The 15,745-nt window shown below is 42.4% G+C and overlaps 2 protein-coding genes and 1 long non-coding RNA gene across 17 annotated transcripts; 2 read left to right on the top strand and 1 right to left on the bottom strand.

The window, feature by feature from the left end:
* The first annotated feature begins 42 nt into the window (after positions 1 to 42).
* On the top strand, positions 43 to 1,764 carry LOC116919496 (solute carrier family 35 member E3). Its single transcript, XM_032925502.2, has 5 exons — positions 43 to 775; positions 845 to 955; positions 1,051 to 1,203; positions 1,266 to 1,348; positions 1,430 to 1,764. The coding sequence occupies exons 1-5, from the start codon at positions 329 to 331 to the stop codon at positions 1,572 to 1,574; spliced, it is 939 nt and encodes a 312-aa protein (XP_032781393.2). The 5' UTR covers positions 43 to 328; the 3' UTR covers positions 1,575 to 1,764.
* LOC116919500 lies at positions 1,244 to 15,099 on the bottom strand. Of its 11 annotated transcripts, none has more exons than XR_006644614.1 (14): positions 14,451 to 14,594; positions 11,313 to 11,463; positions 9,125 to 9,255; positions 8,972 to 9,056; positions 8,617 to 8,892; positions 7,965 to 8,552; positions 6,742 to 7,864; positions 6,526 to 6,676; positions 5,561 to 5,675; positions 5,357 to 5,487; positions 4,930 to 5,271; positions 4,686 to 4,833; positions 4,425 to 4,611; positions 1,244 to 4,242 (listed from the first exon to the last, which is right to left on the bottom strand). It is a non-coding gene; the product is annotated as an uncharacterized LOC116919500 (long non-coding RNA). The 11 variants fall into 11 exon arrangements; XR_006644611.1 differs by lacking the exon at positions 8,972 to 9,056 and having other exon boundaries at positions 1,244 to 3,957; positions 4,029 to 4,242; positions 14,451 to 14,593; XR_006644613.1 differs by having other exon boundaries at positions 9,020 to 9,056; positions 14,451 to 14,593.
* On the top strand, positions 3,084 to 14,402 carry LOC116919485 (fibrillin-3). 5 transcript variants are annotated; one of them, XM_045171589.1, is made up of 32 exons: positions 3,084 to 3,217; positions 4,112 to 4,206; positions 4,284 to 4,357; positions 4,718 to 4,805; positions 4,948 to 5,079; positions 5,145 to 5,277; positions 5,361 to 5,514; positions 5,574 to 5,683; positions 5,755 to 5,877; positions 5,964 to 6,047; positions 6,115 to 6,264; positions 6,328 to 6,498; positions 6,840 to 7,058; positions 7,670 to 7,871; positions 7,951 to 8,348; positions 8,417 to 8,560; positions 8,680 to 8,823; positions 9,144 to 9,284; positions 9,441 to 9,842; positions 10,127 to 10,363; positions 10,430 to 10,558; positions 10,683 to 10,823; positions 10,895 to 11,107; positions 11,319 to 11,456; positions 11,536 to 11,693; positions 11,765 to 11,864; positions 11,925 to 12,179; positions 12,248 to 12,374; positions 13,660 to 13,763; positions 13,849 to 13,880; positions 13,959 to 14,073; positions 14,134 to 14,402. In XM_045171589.1, the coding sequence occupies exons 1-32, from the start codon at positions 3,151 to 3,153 to the stop codon at positions 14,280 to 14,282; spliced, it is 4,929 nt and encodes a 1,642-aa protein (XP_045027524.1). In that variant the 5' UTR covers positions 3,084 to 3,150; the 3' UTR covers positions 14,283 to 14,402. The 5 variants fall into 5 exon arrangements, with proteins under 5 accessions (XP_045027524.1, XP_045027525.1, XP_045027523.1 ...); XM_045171590.1 differs by lacking the exons at positions 13,660 to 13,763; positions 13,849 to 13,880; positions 13,959 to 14,073; positions 14,134 to 14,402 and adding an exon at positions 12,651 to 13,549 and having other exon boundaries at positions 9,441 to 9,594; positions 9,643 to 9,842; XM_045171588.1 differs by lacking the exons at positions 13,660 to 13,763; positions 13,849 to 13,880; positions 13,959 to 14,073; positions 14,134 to 14,402 and adding an exon at positions 12,651 to 13,549.
* Positions 15,100 to 15,745: the final 646 nt, after the last annotated feature.

The raw sequence follows: 15,745 nt of genomic DNA on the forward strand, positions 1-15,745 counted from the left end.
TTGCATTGAAAGCATAATGCCATGTGTTTATCACAGATGGCCTCTGTGGTGGTGCTGTCAGAAAAAATGCCAAGAAGAGAAAATCAACAGGCGCGATAGGAGAAAAACAAGATTTTGAAAGCCACTGTTTGAGTTTCCTCCAGGTCTTTTCTCTTTTACAGCTATGCAGTATACCCTGCTTTTTATGATTGTGCTCTTTTTAAAAGTCCAAGCTGTCCACACCAGCCAGAAGTTTCCCAACCTAGTTGAAGACGTATTGTTGTCTTGAGAAGTACGCCCATAGTTTTGTCGTTGGATTCAGCAAAATTAAAAAGTACAAATTAAAGTAATGTTAACAACAATTATAGCAACGTCTGGATTTCTGGCTCGAAAGTACGTCGACAAAGATGAGAAATCAAAGAAAAAAATCAAAACAGGTCTTGCAGTTTTACTCAATATATCTGTATCGATTGCAATTATTCTCACCAACAAATGGCTATACACTGTTGTTGGTTTTCCAAACATGACCCTAACACTAATGCACTTTATGACAACATTCATTTGCCTTCATGTTTGCCAAGCCTTTGGTGTGTTTTCTGTAAAAAAAGTTCCCATGACATCCATGATCCCTTTGGCACTCTGCTTTTGTGGGTTTGTGGTTGTAACCAATCTAAGCCTAGAGAATAATTCTGTGGGCACATACCAAGTGGCAAAAGTAATGACCACACCATGTGTACTGCTGATTCAATATTACTGTTATGGTAAATTTGCTAGCAAGGCAACAATTTTAACAGTGGTGAGTTAAGTTAAAACCAGTTCCATGCATTTCAACCCTAATTTCCATAAAAACTTCCATTTCATCTAGATACCAATCATAATAGGAGTTGTACTTTGTTTTATCTATGATATCAAATTTAATCTAATTGGGACAGTCTATGCCATAATGGGAGTTGTGGTAACATCTTTTTATCAAGTGGTAAAAAGCTTCATTTAATTTTGCCTTATCTTTATTTTATTTTTTCCCTTGTCTTTTAATAATCCTAGCCTTAACTAAATATTTCTTTCTTTTAGCTGGTTGGAGAGAAACAGAAAGAGCTACAGCTTAATTCCATGCAGCTTCTATACTACCAGGCACCCATGTCAGCAGTCATTCTCATATTGCCAGTTGCTACATGCGAGCCTGTTCTTGAGTTGGCTTATCGCTCATGGACTTTCATGGAATTGGTAAGTTTACCGGTAATTCAAGTGATAATTTATACTAAACTTTTTGACTTTATATTTATTAGGTTCCAGTTGTATGCTCTTGTTTGATCGCCTTCACTGTGAATTTGTCCATTTACTGGATCATCGGCAGCACGTCTGCGCTGACGTAATTTTCTTTTCGGCATGTTGTTGTTAATGGTCAGACTAAACCAAAGTTTTGTTTTTGTTACATTAATCTATTGAACAGTTACAATATGGCTGGTCATTTGAAATTCTGCCTGACAGTGGCGGCAGGCTTCTTCTTGTTCCAGGACCCCATGTCTGCCAACCAACTATTCGGACTCATACTTACGTTGGCGGGAGTTGTCGCCTACAGTCATGTGCGGTCGTGAAAGCTCAATCTCACTATTGACTTTAAAATGTGGAGTACTGACTAGCATAAGACCAGAGCGAATGCCACTGTACACACGAGAGTTGATCGACTAACCAAGTGTTTTATTAATAAGTGACAATTTATCGCAGTACCAAATTATTTGTAAAAGAAAAAAGAAATAATAAAAAACTATTATAATAAAAAGAAAAGAAAGGAAACTGTAAGAGCAAATTTTTAAAATTGCTATGTGAAGGGAACAATGTGTTTTATGTTCTACCGTAAATAATTACTTGTCGATAGATGGTATGGAATGTGCACCTGTCTGAGTGAAGGATACCCCAAACGTGACTTGACAACAGGGATGTTGATTATTTAATCCTTCGTTCAGCAAGACATTCCTTGCGGGGAGGATGTAACCGAATGATAAAAAAAGAGTGGGAGATGACGTTGGAATGGAATGTTTGGTTCTATATGCAAAAAACATTTTAGTTGTTGATATGCCACTAAAAGAATGGGATCACATTAATGACATTAACAGTAAAGATAGTGTCTTAGAGGAACAACAAACAAAAAATGTTCACTCTTCAACACCTCCCACACGCGAGAAACGCACTGCGTTTTACCCTTTTCTTTTTTCGCATTCCAAGCAGTGTCATTAAACAGCCCCACATTACCAAGACAAAAAAAAAAAACCAACTCACAAGCCTACAATTTTGTGACAGAGAAACTAGGAAATCTTCCGTTGCTTTGAATTCATTGACCGGGTGTGTTCGTGGTCACTGGTTCAGGGCCTCCCGGAATCGGATGTCAGACGCCCGGATGTGGAAGGGAGGCTGACCGGACAAATTTATCGAAATGTGACAAGAAGCAGATGTGCGACTGCTGTTGCCCAGTTTCATCTTGTTTGACAGCGAAAGACAATAGGGAAGGCGACAACGTGTAGAGACCCAATCTCTTCTTATCTTCCTTTTTTTTTTTACGTGTTTAAGCCCTTCCCCCTCGGATCTGGTGAGCCGAAAGAGGGCTCGTAAAAAAAAAAAAGCCGCATAGAGTTTGTTCTCTTGAACTGGCCCACCCGTCGTCAGTCATCGCTTAGCCGCGCCTCTCGACTGACTTGAACAACTCCGGCAATATTTTCTTCCGCTACCCGAGCATCCCGGTTCACTCCATCGCACTCAATTTCAAGTGTTGATTGGTGTCTTGTTTAGCGCGTAATTCAACACCCGTTTCTCTACCGGGGGGATCATCACTCAGAAAATTGGTACTGTACCTGGATACGAACTCAGCGAACAGCTACCAGATTAACATAAAACCATACAAGATTCTCGTTGAGGCGAGAGAAAGACAACAACAAAAAAAACGAGATAAAAGGAAAAATTGAGGACGATAAGACAAATAAAGCCTCTGGACTTGCATTGATTGTTTAGACATCAGTGAGATTTATTGTGTGTGTGCGACTGTGCGCCGTTTTGCGCATCGCTGTTTGCGTGACAGCTACTGTCAAGCCTTTCCAGGAAGAAAAAAAAGACCTACTAAGCAAAACAAAATTTCTTCCCATTACAAAATTGAAAGGAGGCAAAAAAAATTACCAAAGAATGGGGCACTGGACTACAAGATTGCCCTTGATTGGACTCTCTCTTCTTTTTCTCACAGACGTTTACGGTAAGTCTGGTTCAAAGGTCTGCTGGCCGTGCTGTGATTTTCAATAGAGCGTATTTCAGTCTGGAACGCATTGACTCTTGACAAGATAAAAACCCTTCCATTACACTTCAATGGAGGCCGTATATTCTATGCGCATGCTAGATGGGAAATTCCTAGTTGGTTACTTAGAAAAAATTCACCAATATCCATAATACACTTGAAGTCAAGTGGCGCCCGTCAGCACTCGGCCCACGGCTTTTGATTTCTTTCACCAGTTCATTAGCCGGGAATCGCTTAACGTTGGTGCTGACACTCGCTGAAAGTCGAAATGGTCAAGGCATGGACCACCTCCCAAAAAGGCAAAAAAAAGTAGCCTCCAGTTTTCTCTGCTTGTTGTTATCAGTAGAAACGATTTTGAAAAAAAAAAAAGAAACGAAGGGAAAAGGGGAGCATGTCAATCTTTCTGCGGGTGATAGGACTATAGAAACGAAATGTTCAGCCGACTGTACACATGGGCAGAGTCCTAAACATATATACAAAGTATTGCTGTATACTGTAGTCGCCCTGTTTGTCGGCATTCATCCGTACAAGCTTCCGCATTTTCAGATGAGTTTTTCAACTTAAAATAAACAAAAACCAGCTGTGTAGCAATTGCTGCTGATGCGCGCTAAAAATGGTTTTAAAGCCCATTGGTTACATTTAAACAAGAGTCAAACTTGACAAGTATCAGCATCGAGTATTCGAAGAGAAGAAAAATAATTCTATATAAAGTTAACATGTTAGTAATAAATTCATATCCTAAAGGAGAAAGTGTTTTTGATCATTTACTCACCGCCCAGTAACTTTCTGCTAATTGTCTACGTCCTGTCATGTTTTTTCCCCTGTTTTTACGTGATGGAATGTTTGCCATACTAGTGGTAGGTGACTTTGAACAACCGCTGTCTCACTGCTGCAATCTCGGTGTCAAATGGGGCGTGGAAAACCTGCAGTGCGCCGCCTTTCCCGCACCGGTCGGTTAATTTTTCATTCTTGATTTGATGATTTACCTGAAACACTTAAAAACTACGTCATTGATTGAATGTTATAGGTGGTAGGTATCCGTAACGAACAACAAGCTATCTGTCTCTCTGCCGTGCACATTTGCTGTCTTCGAAAACACAGGTATGTTGCAAAACAAAGACCCGTACACCTTAGACTTCATTACTAATGCAATACTACATGAGCTCACCATTGTCTGTGATGTGTGTGCAATTGAGACCACCAACGTGGCCCTGTCGGCTGGTCAAACTCCAGTCTGTATAGTTTTTCGAATAATTTGACATCACATGTCTTGACCTATATACAAGTGCATCGTATTTGTTTGGCCGACATGCTTGGTGATAGACGAGGAGGGTGGGCTATACTCGCCCTGCCTACTATATTGTTCAATATTGATCTGTGATGTCACTGATAACAAAATTCTTTAAAAAATATTATGTATAATATTTACACTTTAACGGCTCGCCAACTGGCGTTTTTCAGGGAGCGACAATGCGAGTTGGGTAAACAGTCGGCCAGAGCGGATCGGGAATGTTCGGTTAACCGAGATTTGGGCGGTGAAACCCATAAAGTGAGTGGCTTTGTTTATCCGCCTGTTCCTATCAAGAAAAATGTGATTTAAGAGAAATTCATTCAGTAAAACTATATGAGAAATAATTTCACGTCATTTTATGAATGGGTTTTTTTTTCCTTACATTATTTGAAAATATCAGGACTGTTGCGAGGGATGCAAATTGGGGCTCGTTGCTGGTTCAATGTCAATGGGATGTACCTTTAGAGCTTTCCAGTTTGGCGCTCCTTGGGACGACGCTTATCGTTCGTGTTGCCAGCAAACTCTGCCTCAGGTCTATTGCTTTGATTTCTACGTGCACCATTTGTTCTTCCAGAAATCGAATTCTATTTTCAACAGGTATTCCCAGATAGCTCGTTCCCCAATCCACGCATCCCCAGCACTACGTCCAGAACTCAAATTCCACCATTTCTTCCACCTCCACCAACTCCGGCGCTGCCCAAATTCCCGATCGACGAGCCCAACTCTATTGGTGAGCATGCATTAAAAATAAATTTAAAAAAAAATAAAAAACAATATTCACATGAAATAACTTTAACATAATTCATTACGTAGAGGATGACGAAGATCTCTGCGCCCGCTTCCCAGGAGAATTATGCGCTCACGTTTGTGTACCAACTGGAGGTTCGTCTTACCGATGCGAATGCCGCGAAGGTTTCCAGCTACTTGCCGATGGAAAATCCTGCCAGCAAGCCACTCAATATGATCGGTATAAAACATCTAGGTATTCGATTGGAAATTTTAATTGTACTTACATGCATCCTTCAGCTGTTCAACGGATAATCCCTGTTCGCAAAAGTGTACGGACACGGGACTGGCCGTGGAATGCTCCTGCCATTCGGGATACCAGTTGGCTTCTGACGAAAAGACCTGCACAGGTAACAAAAAAAACGAGCAATCAAATCTGTGATTTTGTCTACAATTTTTGTGTGTTTTAAAACGAAACAAGATGTCGACGAATGTTTCATTGGCGCCGACAACTGTGATGTGCTGCTCCAGATTTGTGTTAATCAGCCAGGTAGTTTCGCTTGCATTGACCGTAAAGATAGTCCCAACACAGGACCGCGACCAGGTAGCTCATCATTTACTTCTTTTTTTGTTTTTATTTATTTATTATAAATTTACCGTTTTAATGGGACAAATATTTTGCCGTTGTAGCGGCGCAACAGCCTGATGTTGGCAACGACGGACGGGCCTGCCCAAGAGGTTTCAAATTCAACGCCGAATCGAGAGTTTGTGACGGTTGGTTGAAAAAAATATCTACGATTATAGAAACAGCAACCTATTTACCGTTTTGAATATCATAAAGATGTGAACGAGTGCGACTCGCAACCACCCGTTTGCCCGGCTCAAACGTTGTGTCAGAACACAATTGGCTCTTACACCTGCGCCCGCAAACCCCAGCTGGAGGAATGTCCGCTCGGTTTCCGCTTCAACAGTCAGATCCAGACCTGCATTGGTATTTTAATTAAAAACTAAAAATTGACCACACTTTCTAACTGAATCACGGCTCCCCCATCAGATATTGACGAATGTAAAGAAAATCCAGCCACATGTCCTAAAACTCGACCCGTATGCATTAATCTTCAGGGATCCTATACCTGTCAATCGAGGAATGAGAGCAGCTTGCTCGGACCATCTGTCACTTGCCCAGCAGGATACAAATTCAACACAGCCCAGCAAACTTGCGAAGGTAATGTGCTAATGTTTTTATATCCACCTTGTAAGTTGTCCTTTATTTTTCTCGCTTGTTCCAATCTTTTTCATGCCAGCTTAATCTCAGGTACGGTAGTTGAATCTGTTTTCGGGTTAGTTGGTACAGATGCATGTCCGCCTTTTTCTTTCCCATATTCCTTTTTGTTCGCTTATTCCTGTTGTAGTCAATTCTTATTCATGAGGGGGAAATCAATTTTGGCTTGGGTTTTGAACTGTTTACCTGTGTTTTTGCGTGTGATGTCCTGTCCAATCGTCTTGTTAACTGGTTGAGGGCATTTCTTGTCGTGGGCAAAACGCCGTTCCTTATTCTTGTCACAGATGTGGACGAATGCGCCGAACGTCTCGACTCTTGCATCCATGGAATGGAAATGTGCATCAATGACCTGGGTCGCTATCATTGCGAACCGCTCAGCGCCGACGCAGCTTCCCCTTCAAGCGGCCAGCGCCATCACGACGTCGACGATCATCACCACACTCCGGGTTTTAGCCAGTGCCCGCCCGGTTACACCTACGATGAGGACGAACAAGTCTGCATCGGTCAGCAGATAAAATAACAATCTTTATTCTAGACAGTTGCATTTTTTTTTTTAATCTTTCAAATGATGATTTTCACTTAGTCACTTCAATTTGAACCTTAATGCGCTTTGATTTCAGATTGTAGATGTAGCTCGATAGTTTCTTGGTAATGATGCCTGTCTCTTCGTAATGTAGCCAGTGGTTCTTGGTAGCGATTACTATCCAGAATTTGATGCAGATTTAAATAAATGAACTCACGAGTTCATTTGGGAATAGCAAGTTGCTGGATGAAGCATCCAAAGAACACTGCTTTCAGTCTTTAACAGATTGCATGACAAATAACGTTCCAATAAAATTCGACTTGTTTGGACATCTGTCGTTCATTTCAATGAACCACCGCTTTTTGATGTTAATAAACAAAGCTTATTCATGACCGATAAATGGAGTTTAAACAACATCTATTTTCGTCGTTTCTTTTCTCTCTGGTCGGTCGAATTTTATTGGAACATAAATATAGTGGCCATGTCCTCCGGCACTACAAATAGACCTCCGATTGTCAATTAAGCAACAAAACATTCGAGCCAGTTCCACTGTTTTTCTGGGGGTTATAATAAAACAGAAACTCTTTTCAGATTTGGACGAGTGTTTAAACGGAGAGCTGGAAGAGTTTAGCTTGTGCGACGAGGACAAGCGTTGCGTGAACACGGAAGGATCTTACGAATGTCTTGAAGCCTGTGCACTGGGATATCAGCCCGACGTGGCCGACGGCCTGGGCCCATGCGTTGACATCGATGAGTGCATCACTTCAGGGCACAATTGCACATTGGCTGAAAAGTAAATAACTGCGGCTGAACCCAAGAGAACTTGAAAAAACTTAACGTAACTTAAAAAACTTAATCGTTTTGTTTGAAAGATGTGTCAACGTACCGGGATCGTACCGATGCGAACAACTGAGGCCAATCTTGCAAACGGTCAGTTTTCCAACGACGACAACAACAGGCAACGTTCGACCAACCCTGAGGTTGAGTTCATCCACAACTTCGACTACATCAACCACATCGACTACGACGACAACAACAACTACAGCAAAACCTACTACAACAACTAAAACCACGACGCCGATTCCAACTACGTCGACCACCACAAGAGCAACAACAACAACTACCCCGCCTCCGACTACTACTACGACCACCACCACTACCACAACAGCCCCTACAACAACAACAGTCAGAACTTCACGCCAACATCACAATACGTCGGGTTCGTGCCCGTCAGGATTCCGCAGAGAGACTGGCGGTGGCCGTTGCAAAGGTAATTTTTGCATACGATATTTCCGTGATTTCAGCGAGCGCATTTAGAGATTGATTTTCTGCATAAAGATATCAACGAATGCGAGGAAGGGACTCACCGGTGTGACCCATCGAAATCCGACTGCGTCAACACTGCCGGATCTTATAGGTGCAAACCATTGGCGCCTTGTCTGGCAGGATTCCGTCGTAACACATCCCACGGCCGCTGCGAAGGTTTGAAAATAAAATAATAATAATAACAATAACATTATTGTAGAAAATAATAGTACCTTATCTAATCATCGGCCTGACACGATCCTAACATAATGTAAAAATCACCTCATTGGCAATAGATATTGATGAATGCGTGGAAGGATTGCACAACTGCGAGACTCAGACGGCACTGTGCGTCAACAATTATGGATCGTTTGATTGTCGAGCTTATCCGTTCTGCCCGGCTGGACATCGTTTCAGCGTCCAAGATCGATTCTGTCAAGGTAAAGCGTTCAGCAGGTGTTGTTCTCCGTGGAAGACGTAACTATGCAGCGCTCCATTTTTCTTTCTCACTAAACACAATATTGACAATTAGTGGCTTCTAAATCAGGTAAATCAATCTTGATTCATGCAAACAGTAAAAGTAATAACATCTTGGTGGTGGACGCTTTGTGTCGGGGCTAATTGTCGTCTGCTTACGTTTTCGTGTTCATTACTGTCCCGTTTTCCCTTTTAACTGAAATTTGGAGAGTAACCGTTTCACCGAACACGTGTTTTCTAAGAGAGCAATTGAAATTAACTTACCTTTGTTTTCATGGGCCAGATATTGACGAATGTGCCGAAGGGATTCACAACTGCAGTGGAACATGCGTCAACGCCGTCGGTACTTTCCGGTGCGTGGATCGGGAGCCGGTCAGCTGCGGACTGGGATTCCGCTACGATGCGGAAAAACGCGAATGTCAAGGTAAGCAAGCAATACATCTGTCATTTTTCTGTACGTTGTCGTTATCCAAATATCGCGTGACTTAAACGCAAAAAAAAAAAAAAAAACAATCAAAAAGAAACACGGAATGACATGTCAGACATGAAATATGCAATGATCAACGACTCGTGTTCAAAGATGTGGACGAATGTCTGGAGGGAACGAGTCAATGTCGACCGCCAGCCGATCGTTGCGTCAATTTGGCCGGCAGTTACAGGTGCGAACCGATAAGTTTACCCACGACAACTAGAAGCCCACCTAAATCAACAACAACTACACCTCGGACGACAACATCGACCACACCTCGGACGACAACATCGACCACACCTCGGACGACAACATCGACCACAACTCGAACGACAACAACTACTATCCCACGCACGACAACAACAACAGCGTCTACCACTACAACTGGCAGCACAACGACCACGGCAAGAACACGCATTGTTACAGTTCCTACTCGTCCTACTGGTGGTAGCAGTCAGGCAGACAGGTGTCCAGCCGGTTATCGCTATTCAAGGCGCAGTCGCACCTGTCTCGGTATTGAAGACCTTCTTCAACTCAAAATAAAAAATTCACTTCCAGCATGCGCTCTAATTTTGCTCGCCATCGATCTCTCTATCACTAACTACCATCGGAAATCTTCGACTATTCGCTATACACAAAGATGAAGCAGCAAAACGACATGTCAGTCTTCAATAACCAACAATAATTCGATGCTTTTCGTACTAAGATTTTCATTGGCTTCGATTCTGTTTTCCGTTTTTCCCGAACTATGTAAAGAACCTCTTTATTAACCGTATTAAAATGACGATGGTGAACAGATATCGACGAGTGCGTGGAAGCGAGAGACTACTGCAACAAGGAGTCGGAAACTTGCGTCAACGAGCGCGGAGGTTACCGTTGCGCACCTTACAACGAGCTGCCGCAAAGCTCCAGTTCTGCAGCACCCAGTTTATTACCAACTACAACACCCGCTCCCCCTACCAACCGACCACCGGCCAGAACTCCAAGTTGCCCGAGAGGCTACGTCTTTAGCGAAGAAAGTCGCCGTTGTGTCGGTAATTAACAACGTCCTCTCCCAATTCAAAGATCACAAGCCATTCACTGTTTACCCCCGATCGTAGATGTCAACGAATGTACCAGCGAACCGGGTCCTTGCCGTGGTAACCAGCAATGCGAGAACACCGTGGGTAGCTACGTCTGCCGTTGCGCTATCGGCTACCGCTTCAATACGGCCACTCAATTCTGCGAAGGTACGACCAACTAACAATCAAATAATTTTTTTTCGTACTTGCTTTCGATTCACTAAATTCAATTGGCATGCGCTTGATCGGCGATCTTTGCATCTTGCTCGTTCGCTTAAAATACTACACGTAGACATTAACGAATGCTTGCTGGACTATCACGACTGCTTGAGCTCGCAGAGATGCGACAACACGATCGGTAGTTACACCTGCTTCCGCACGACCAGTTGTGGCACCGGTTACACCTACAACTCTCAAAAGAGTAGATGTGAAGGTGAGAAGCTAAACGATGATCCACCTGTATGGCCAAATGGACAATTAATTGCTTATTGGGATTATGAAAAGACGACGACGAATGCGAATCAGGAGCGAACGATTGCGCCGTTCTCGGTCCGCTCTACCAGTGCCGCAATACGGAGGGCTCGTTCCGGTGCGAGCGCAAGCGATGCACTGATCGCACAGACGGGCTCACGCATCTCGACGAGGAGACGGGCCACTGCGTCCAACCGCCACAGTGCGCCGATGGCTTCGAACCCGCTCCCAGAGGCCGATGCAATGGTTTAGTAGACTTCCACCTCGACTATAATTTTACATCTTTACTTAACATTTTAAAATTGACCTTAACAACTCGAATTCCAACTGCTTGTGTTTGGCGTACTAACCGCTACCAAATTCTCTTAAACTTTCGATATTATAGAAAACATTAGAAGTTGCTCGTGAAAGCGAAATTAATTTAGACTAATAAATAATTGCAAATCAATACCAAAAGATATCGACGAATGCGCACGAGGAAGTCCGTGTCCGCGGGGTCACCAGTGCACCAACACAGTGGGATCCTTCACGTGCGTCAATACTCAAAAATGCGATCCAGGTTACGAGATGAACAGCGCTGGAACTCAATGTCAAGGTGTGCCCTAATGAAATGGAGAAAAAATCATAAATTCGATTGATCTAGCACGTCAAGTAATTCACTTAAATCTTTCTAGATATCGACGAATGTGCCAAATCAACTCACGACTGCAAGCGAAATCAACTGTGTCAAAATCGTCCGGGAGGCTACGTCTGCGCTTGTCAGCCAGGCTACACAATCGGAGCGAATCGCGAATGCGAAGATATCGACGAATGTACACGATTCGCCGGACAGGTTTATAACATTAAAACAAAAGAAGAAGCGACTGAAAATAATGACTTGAACTCAACACGTTTTTCTTAAAGATCTGCTCGCCGAATTCGCAATGCGCCAACACACCCGGCTCTTACCGTTGCGACTGCAAGGCAGGATTCCGATCGGGAGCAGACCCTCGTTCATGCGTTGGTAATGCCGTCGAATCTCAATCCATAGACAATGATTTTGCAATGTTAAATATCTATGTAGACATTGACGAATGCACCGAAACGGCCCGCCTGTGCCAGCAGAATTGTGCCAACACTTGGGGTTCGTACCAGTGCAGTTGCCAGTCCGGCTACACGCTAGCTCCTGATAACAGGTCCTGTCACGATGTCGACGAATGTGAATTGTACAAAGAACGTGGAGGTCTGTGCATCGGCCTTTGCGTCAACGAGCCCGGAAGCTATTCGTGTCAATGTCCCGAAGGCTACCGTCTAGCTTCTGACAACCGCACTTGCCAAGGTATTCCTTCGATAGTCTAAACATAACCTCAGAAAAATGACAAAAGATCTAAATTTCTGGGAATTAAGATATCGACGAATGCGCCAGACCAGGAGTCTGTCGAGCGGAAGAATCGTGTCTCAATACAAAAGGGGGTTATTATTGCAACGCCATCGTCTGCCCGCCCAACTACGTCCGAGACACCGAACATCGAAAGTACGTACAACATTTTTTCACAATTTTAAATTAAATATTTAAATGACCAACGACATAAATTTAAAAAAAAAAGAAACCACATTAAAAAAAAAACCCAACCCATCGTGGATTTTTATTTACCCTTTTTTAAATTTTTTTTTTACTTTTTTTTTTCATTGTTTTGCTGCCGCTTGATCCACTTCCTCACTCCCCAAAAAACAACAAATGAATCCCCGATCACAACACCATTTTGAAATGGCTTTTAAATTCAAATGATAAAACAATTCTGGTGCACAGCCGTTGCAAGCGGGTGTCACTCGAGTGCCACAGCTGGGACAGCGAATGCCTCCGCAAACCGGTTTCCTATTCGTACAACTTTTTGACGCTTCCATCGAAAATTCCTATTCCAGCCCGTACTGGTCACCTGGACCTGTTTAGCATGCGCGGCCCACTTTGGGCCTCGGCGACAGTTCAATTCAATTTGGAATTGAACGACGTGCGGGCACCAACCGACCTGGTCGAACGCAAACTCAAAGTGGATCGCAGCGTCTTCAGTTTACGACGATCGACATCGTCGCCCAACCAGGCCATTCTGGCCCTGACGAAATCTATTGTCGGACCGCAGGAAATCGAACTTTTCCTCAACATGGACATGTACCAGAATGGCGTCTTCAGTGGCGTCGCCGTCGTCAAAATTTTCATCTACGTCACGCAATACGAATTCTAGAATTTAAAAAAAAAAAAAAAAAGGCGCCAACCGTTATCTTTTTAAGTTAATCCTTTCCCATGTAGATTGTACCCAAAGAATCAATTAGCTCCTCGCTTTGGTGTTTGTTGTTCTTGCCCTTGTACTGACGGGATACGACACATGATTGAAAAAAAGAAACGAAGCTCACCAAAGATGAAAAGTGGAAAGGAAATGGTAAAATAATAATAATTAAATAGACAAAAAATGATTTCGTTTCTTTGGCGTATTCTTTGCCTCGCTTTAAACACAAATCGCAGCTTCCGAAATAATGATGTTAAATTCTTTGTTCTTTAACCTCGAAAAAATACTAATCCATTCTTAAAATTTTTTTTCACACTTAATATCTCCTCCCCCATTGTGACAAAAGCAAAAGAACTGTAATGACATCGTTGCCAAAGCATGCGGCCAAATACCAAACGAAAACCCATCCCCCAAATAAAGTAACAATTAAAAAAAAAATGAAAAAATAAACACAAAAATCAACATACCGAGAAAAAAAAAATTATTTTCAAATTGCTAATTGATCCAAATTTGATGGGGAAAAAATTACACCTCAAGTCAACGCAATCAAGAGTCGATTCTGTGCAAGAAGCAATGCCAACTGCGAGATACCCGTTGCCTGTCCAACACTACGCAGACCATCACTTACCAGCATATAGCCGGTAATTACACACAACACTATTACGTGTGATCGTTTTTACAACTTGTTCCACGAGATTATATGAGCTAATTACAGTCTTTCGTTAGTACCCACTATCAAACGTCTGGAGAAACCCATGGTAAAAACAGCCATTAATTCTAACGTTCTTAAATAAAGCTAAACCCTCACAATTGTCTGAATTATTCACAATCAAAAGGTGTTAAGTCGGATGCAAGCTGTGGCCGTGGGTAGCTGGTCATATCACACTTCATTCGAAATCCTCGAAGGCAATGATGCCGGCCTCTTTGGCATAGCACAAAATCAAAATACAGGTAGGTGTCGAGAAAAATATTTTTTGAAATTTAAATGACGACTCAAATTTGGATTAACAGGAGCTTTACAACTTGTACGTCCCATCAGAGGTCCGAATCGTTACACCCTCTACATGGAAATGAGTGTTTTGACTCAATATTCGAATCGTCGACAAATCACACGTCATCTGGCCTTGGTGGTCATCAGCGTTTCTGCTTACGAGTTTTAAACAATTATTTTAGATTCTGATTACGTTACACTAACCCGATGGTCTGATCGAAAGCTTAGTTTTTAAAAACTGTTACGACATACTTAAGATCCAAATATATGGGCTTCGATTCTAAAAGAATACCTATAGGCTACTGATATGCAGATTTTGGGAAAATGTGCCACTTACTTTAGACGCATGAATGGGTTTGACGAGAGCCTTGACGAAAAACAAGATTAAAGACTGGACAAGATATCTAGACCAGCACCTGCAGCGAAAGCAGAGACTTCAAATGACGGTGGATGACGAATCAGCAGCGTTGCAAATTTTAATGAATTCGAGAAAACAACAAAAACAACTGTCAAAGTATTTGGCAACTAGGAGTCACATCAGTCTGTGTCACAATAAATAATAAACAGCAATAAACAAAAATGATTGCAGTAATGAAACGATGCAGCACTTGAGTACAAAATACATTTTACGCGTAAAAAGACTGCAGCATTACACGTATATTTGAAGACATCTTTTCTTACCTCACAACAAGGGCCAAGTATTTGTTGTTGGGTGGCAATGGCGAATATAAACATGCCATCATTGAAGGGTCTGTGCCATCATTCCTGATCACCCAAGAAAAAGAAAAAGAAAATCTGTATCCAATAGATCATTTCGACAGTGTCGATCGAGCCATAAAACATTTGCAGTCCATGTTGATTGTATTTATAGCCCTGGGCTGCTGTATGTCGTAGAATCTACTACAGTCCACCGTCCCGCGTAACGTTACACACTTTACAGTGAGTAGCTATCCGTATAAACGTATACGCAGTAGCTGGTAGTTAATAGCTCCACTAGTGGATAAACGTAGAACTAGCTGACTTGGAAATAGTTATGATACTCTTACATCATCATGAAGAGAGAGAAATGAAGGGTCCACTACATCTTTTGATGATGATAAGAGAGGCTAGTCGGAGGTGGTGTAGGGGGGGGGGGAGGGGATGAATTTGGGCCCAGGAGTAAGGAGCCAACACTGCCGGCATTAACGAGGCCTAATCCAATCAACCGTGTACGACTCTCTCTCTCAGTGTGTGCGTATAAATGTATCCATACACTGTTATCTGCCAACTCGATAATACCAAAAGCGCTGGATTTACGAGTTGCAGCCGCCCAGTCGAGAAGATCCGCCATTTTGCTAGGCAATCAATATAAAACACGTCTATACACACAATATAGTGAATTTAGTGTACCGTCTAGACTGAATAAGACGTTGCCATAATTCTCAATTTACTGCCGTTTTATTAATAACTGTTACGTGTCAAACGATAACGGCTGATTCCATTTTGGTGGGCCGGAGTATATCTGCCAAAAAGGACTACTTGCATATCCACTATTCAAGAAAACTAATTCTAAATCGATGGCTGCATTATTATTCAATTCAGATCTTCCATTAATTGTCTAACCTTTTTTTTTTTTTACAATGTCGTTTGAAT

The sequence above is a fragment of the Daphnia magna genome, linkage group LG3 (assembly GCF_020631705.1).
Source record: "Daphnia magna isolate NIES linkage group LG3, ASM2063170v1.1, whole genome shotgun sequence".
In the NCBI taxonomy this organism is placed as follows: domain Eukaryota; kingdom Metazoa; phylum Arthropoda; class Branchiopoda; order Diplostraca; family Daphniidae; genus Daphnia; species Daphnia magna.

What these genes read in the sequence shown, in the direction of transcription:
- LOC116919496 (XM_032925502.2), top strand. Translation starts at nt 329, where the DNA reads ATGTTAACAACAATTATAGCAACGTCTGGATTTCTGGCTCGAAAGTAC. An exon ending in AGGCAACAATTTTAACAGTG is followed by an intron (nt 776 to 844) that starts GTGAGTTAAGTT and finishes CATTTCATCTAG; the next exon opens with ATACCAATCATAATAGGAGT. An exon ending in TAACATCTTTTTATCAAGTG is followed by an intron (nt 956 to 1,050) that starts GTAAAAAGCTTC and finishes TCTTTCTTTTAG; the next exon opens with CTGGTTGGAGAGAAACAGAA.
- LOC116919485 (XM_045171588.1), top strand. Translation starts at nt 3,151, where the DNA reads ATGGGGCACTGGACTACAAGATTGCCCTTGATTGGACTCTCTCTTCTT. An exon ending in GCGCCGCCTTTCCCGCACCG is followed by an intron (nt 4,207 to 4,283) that starts GTCGGTTAATTT and finishes TGAATGTTATAG; the next exon opens with GTGGTAGGTATCCGTAACGA. An exon ending in GTACACGATTCGCCGGACAG is followed by an intron (nt 11,694 to 11,764) that starts GTTTATAACATT and finishes TTTTTCTTAAAG; the next exon opens with ATCTGCTCGCCGAATTCGCA.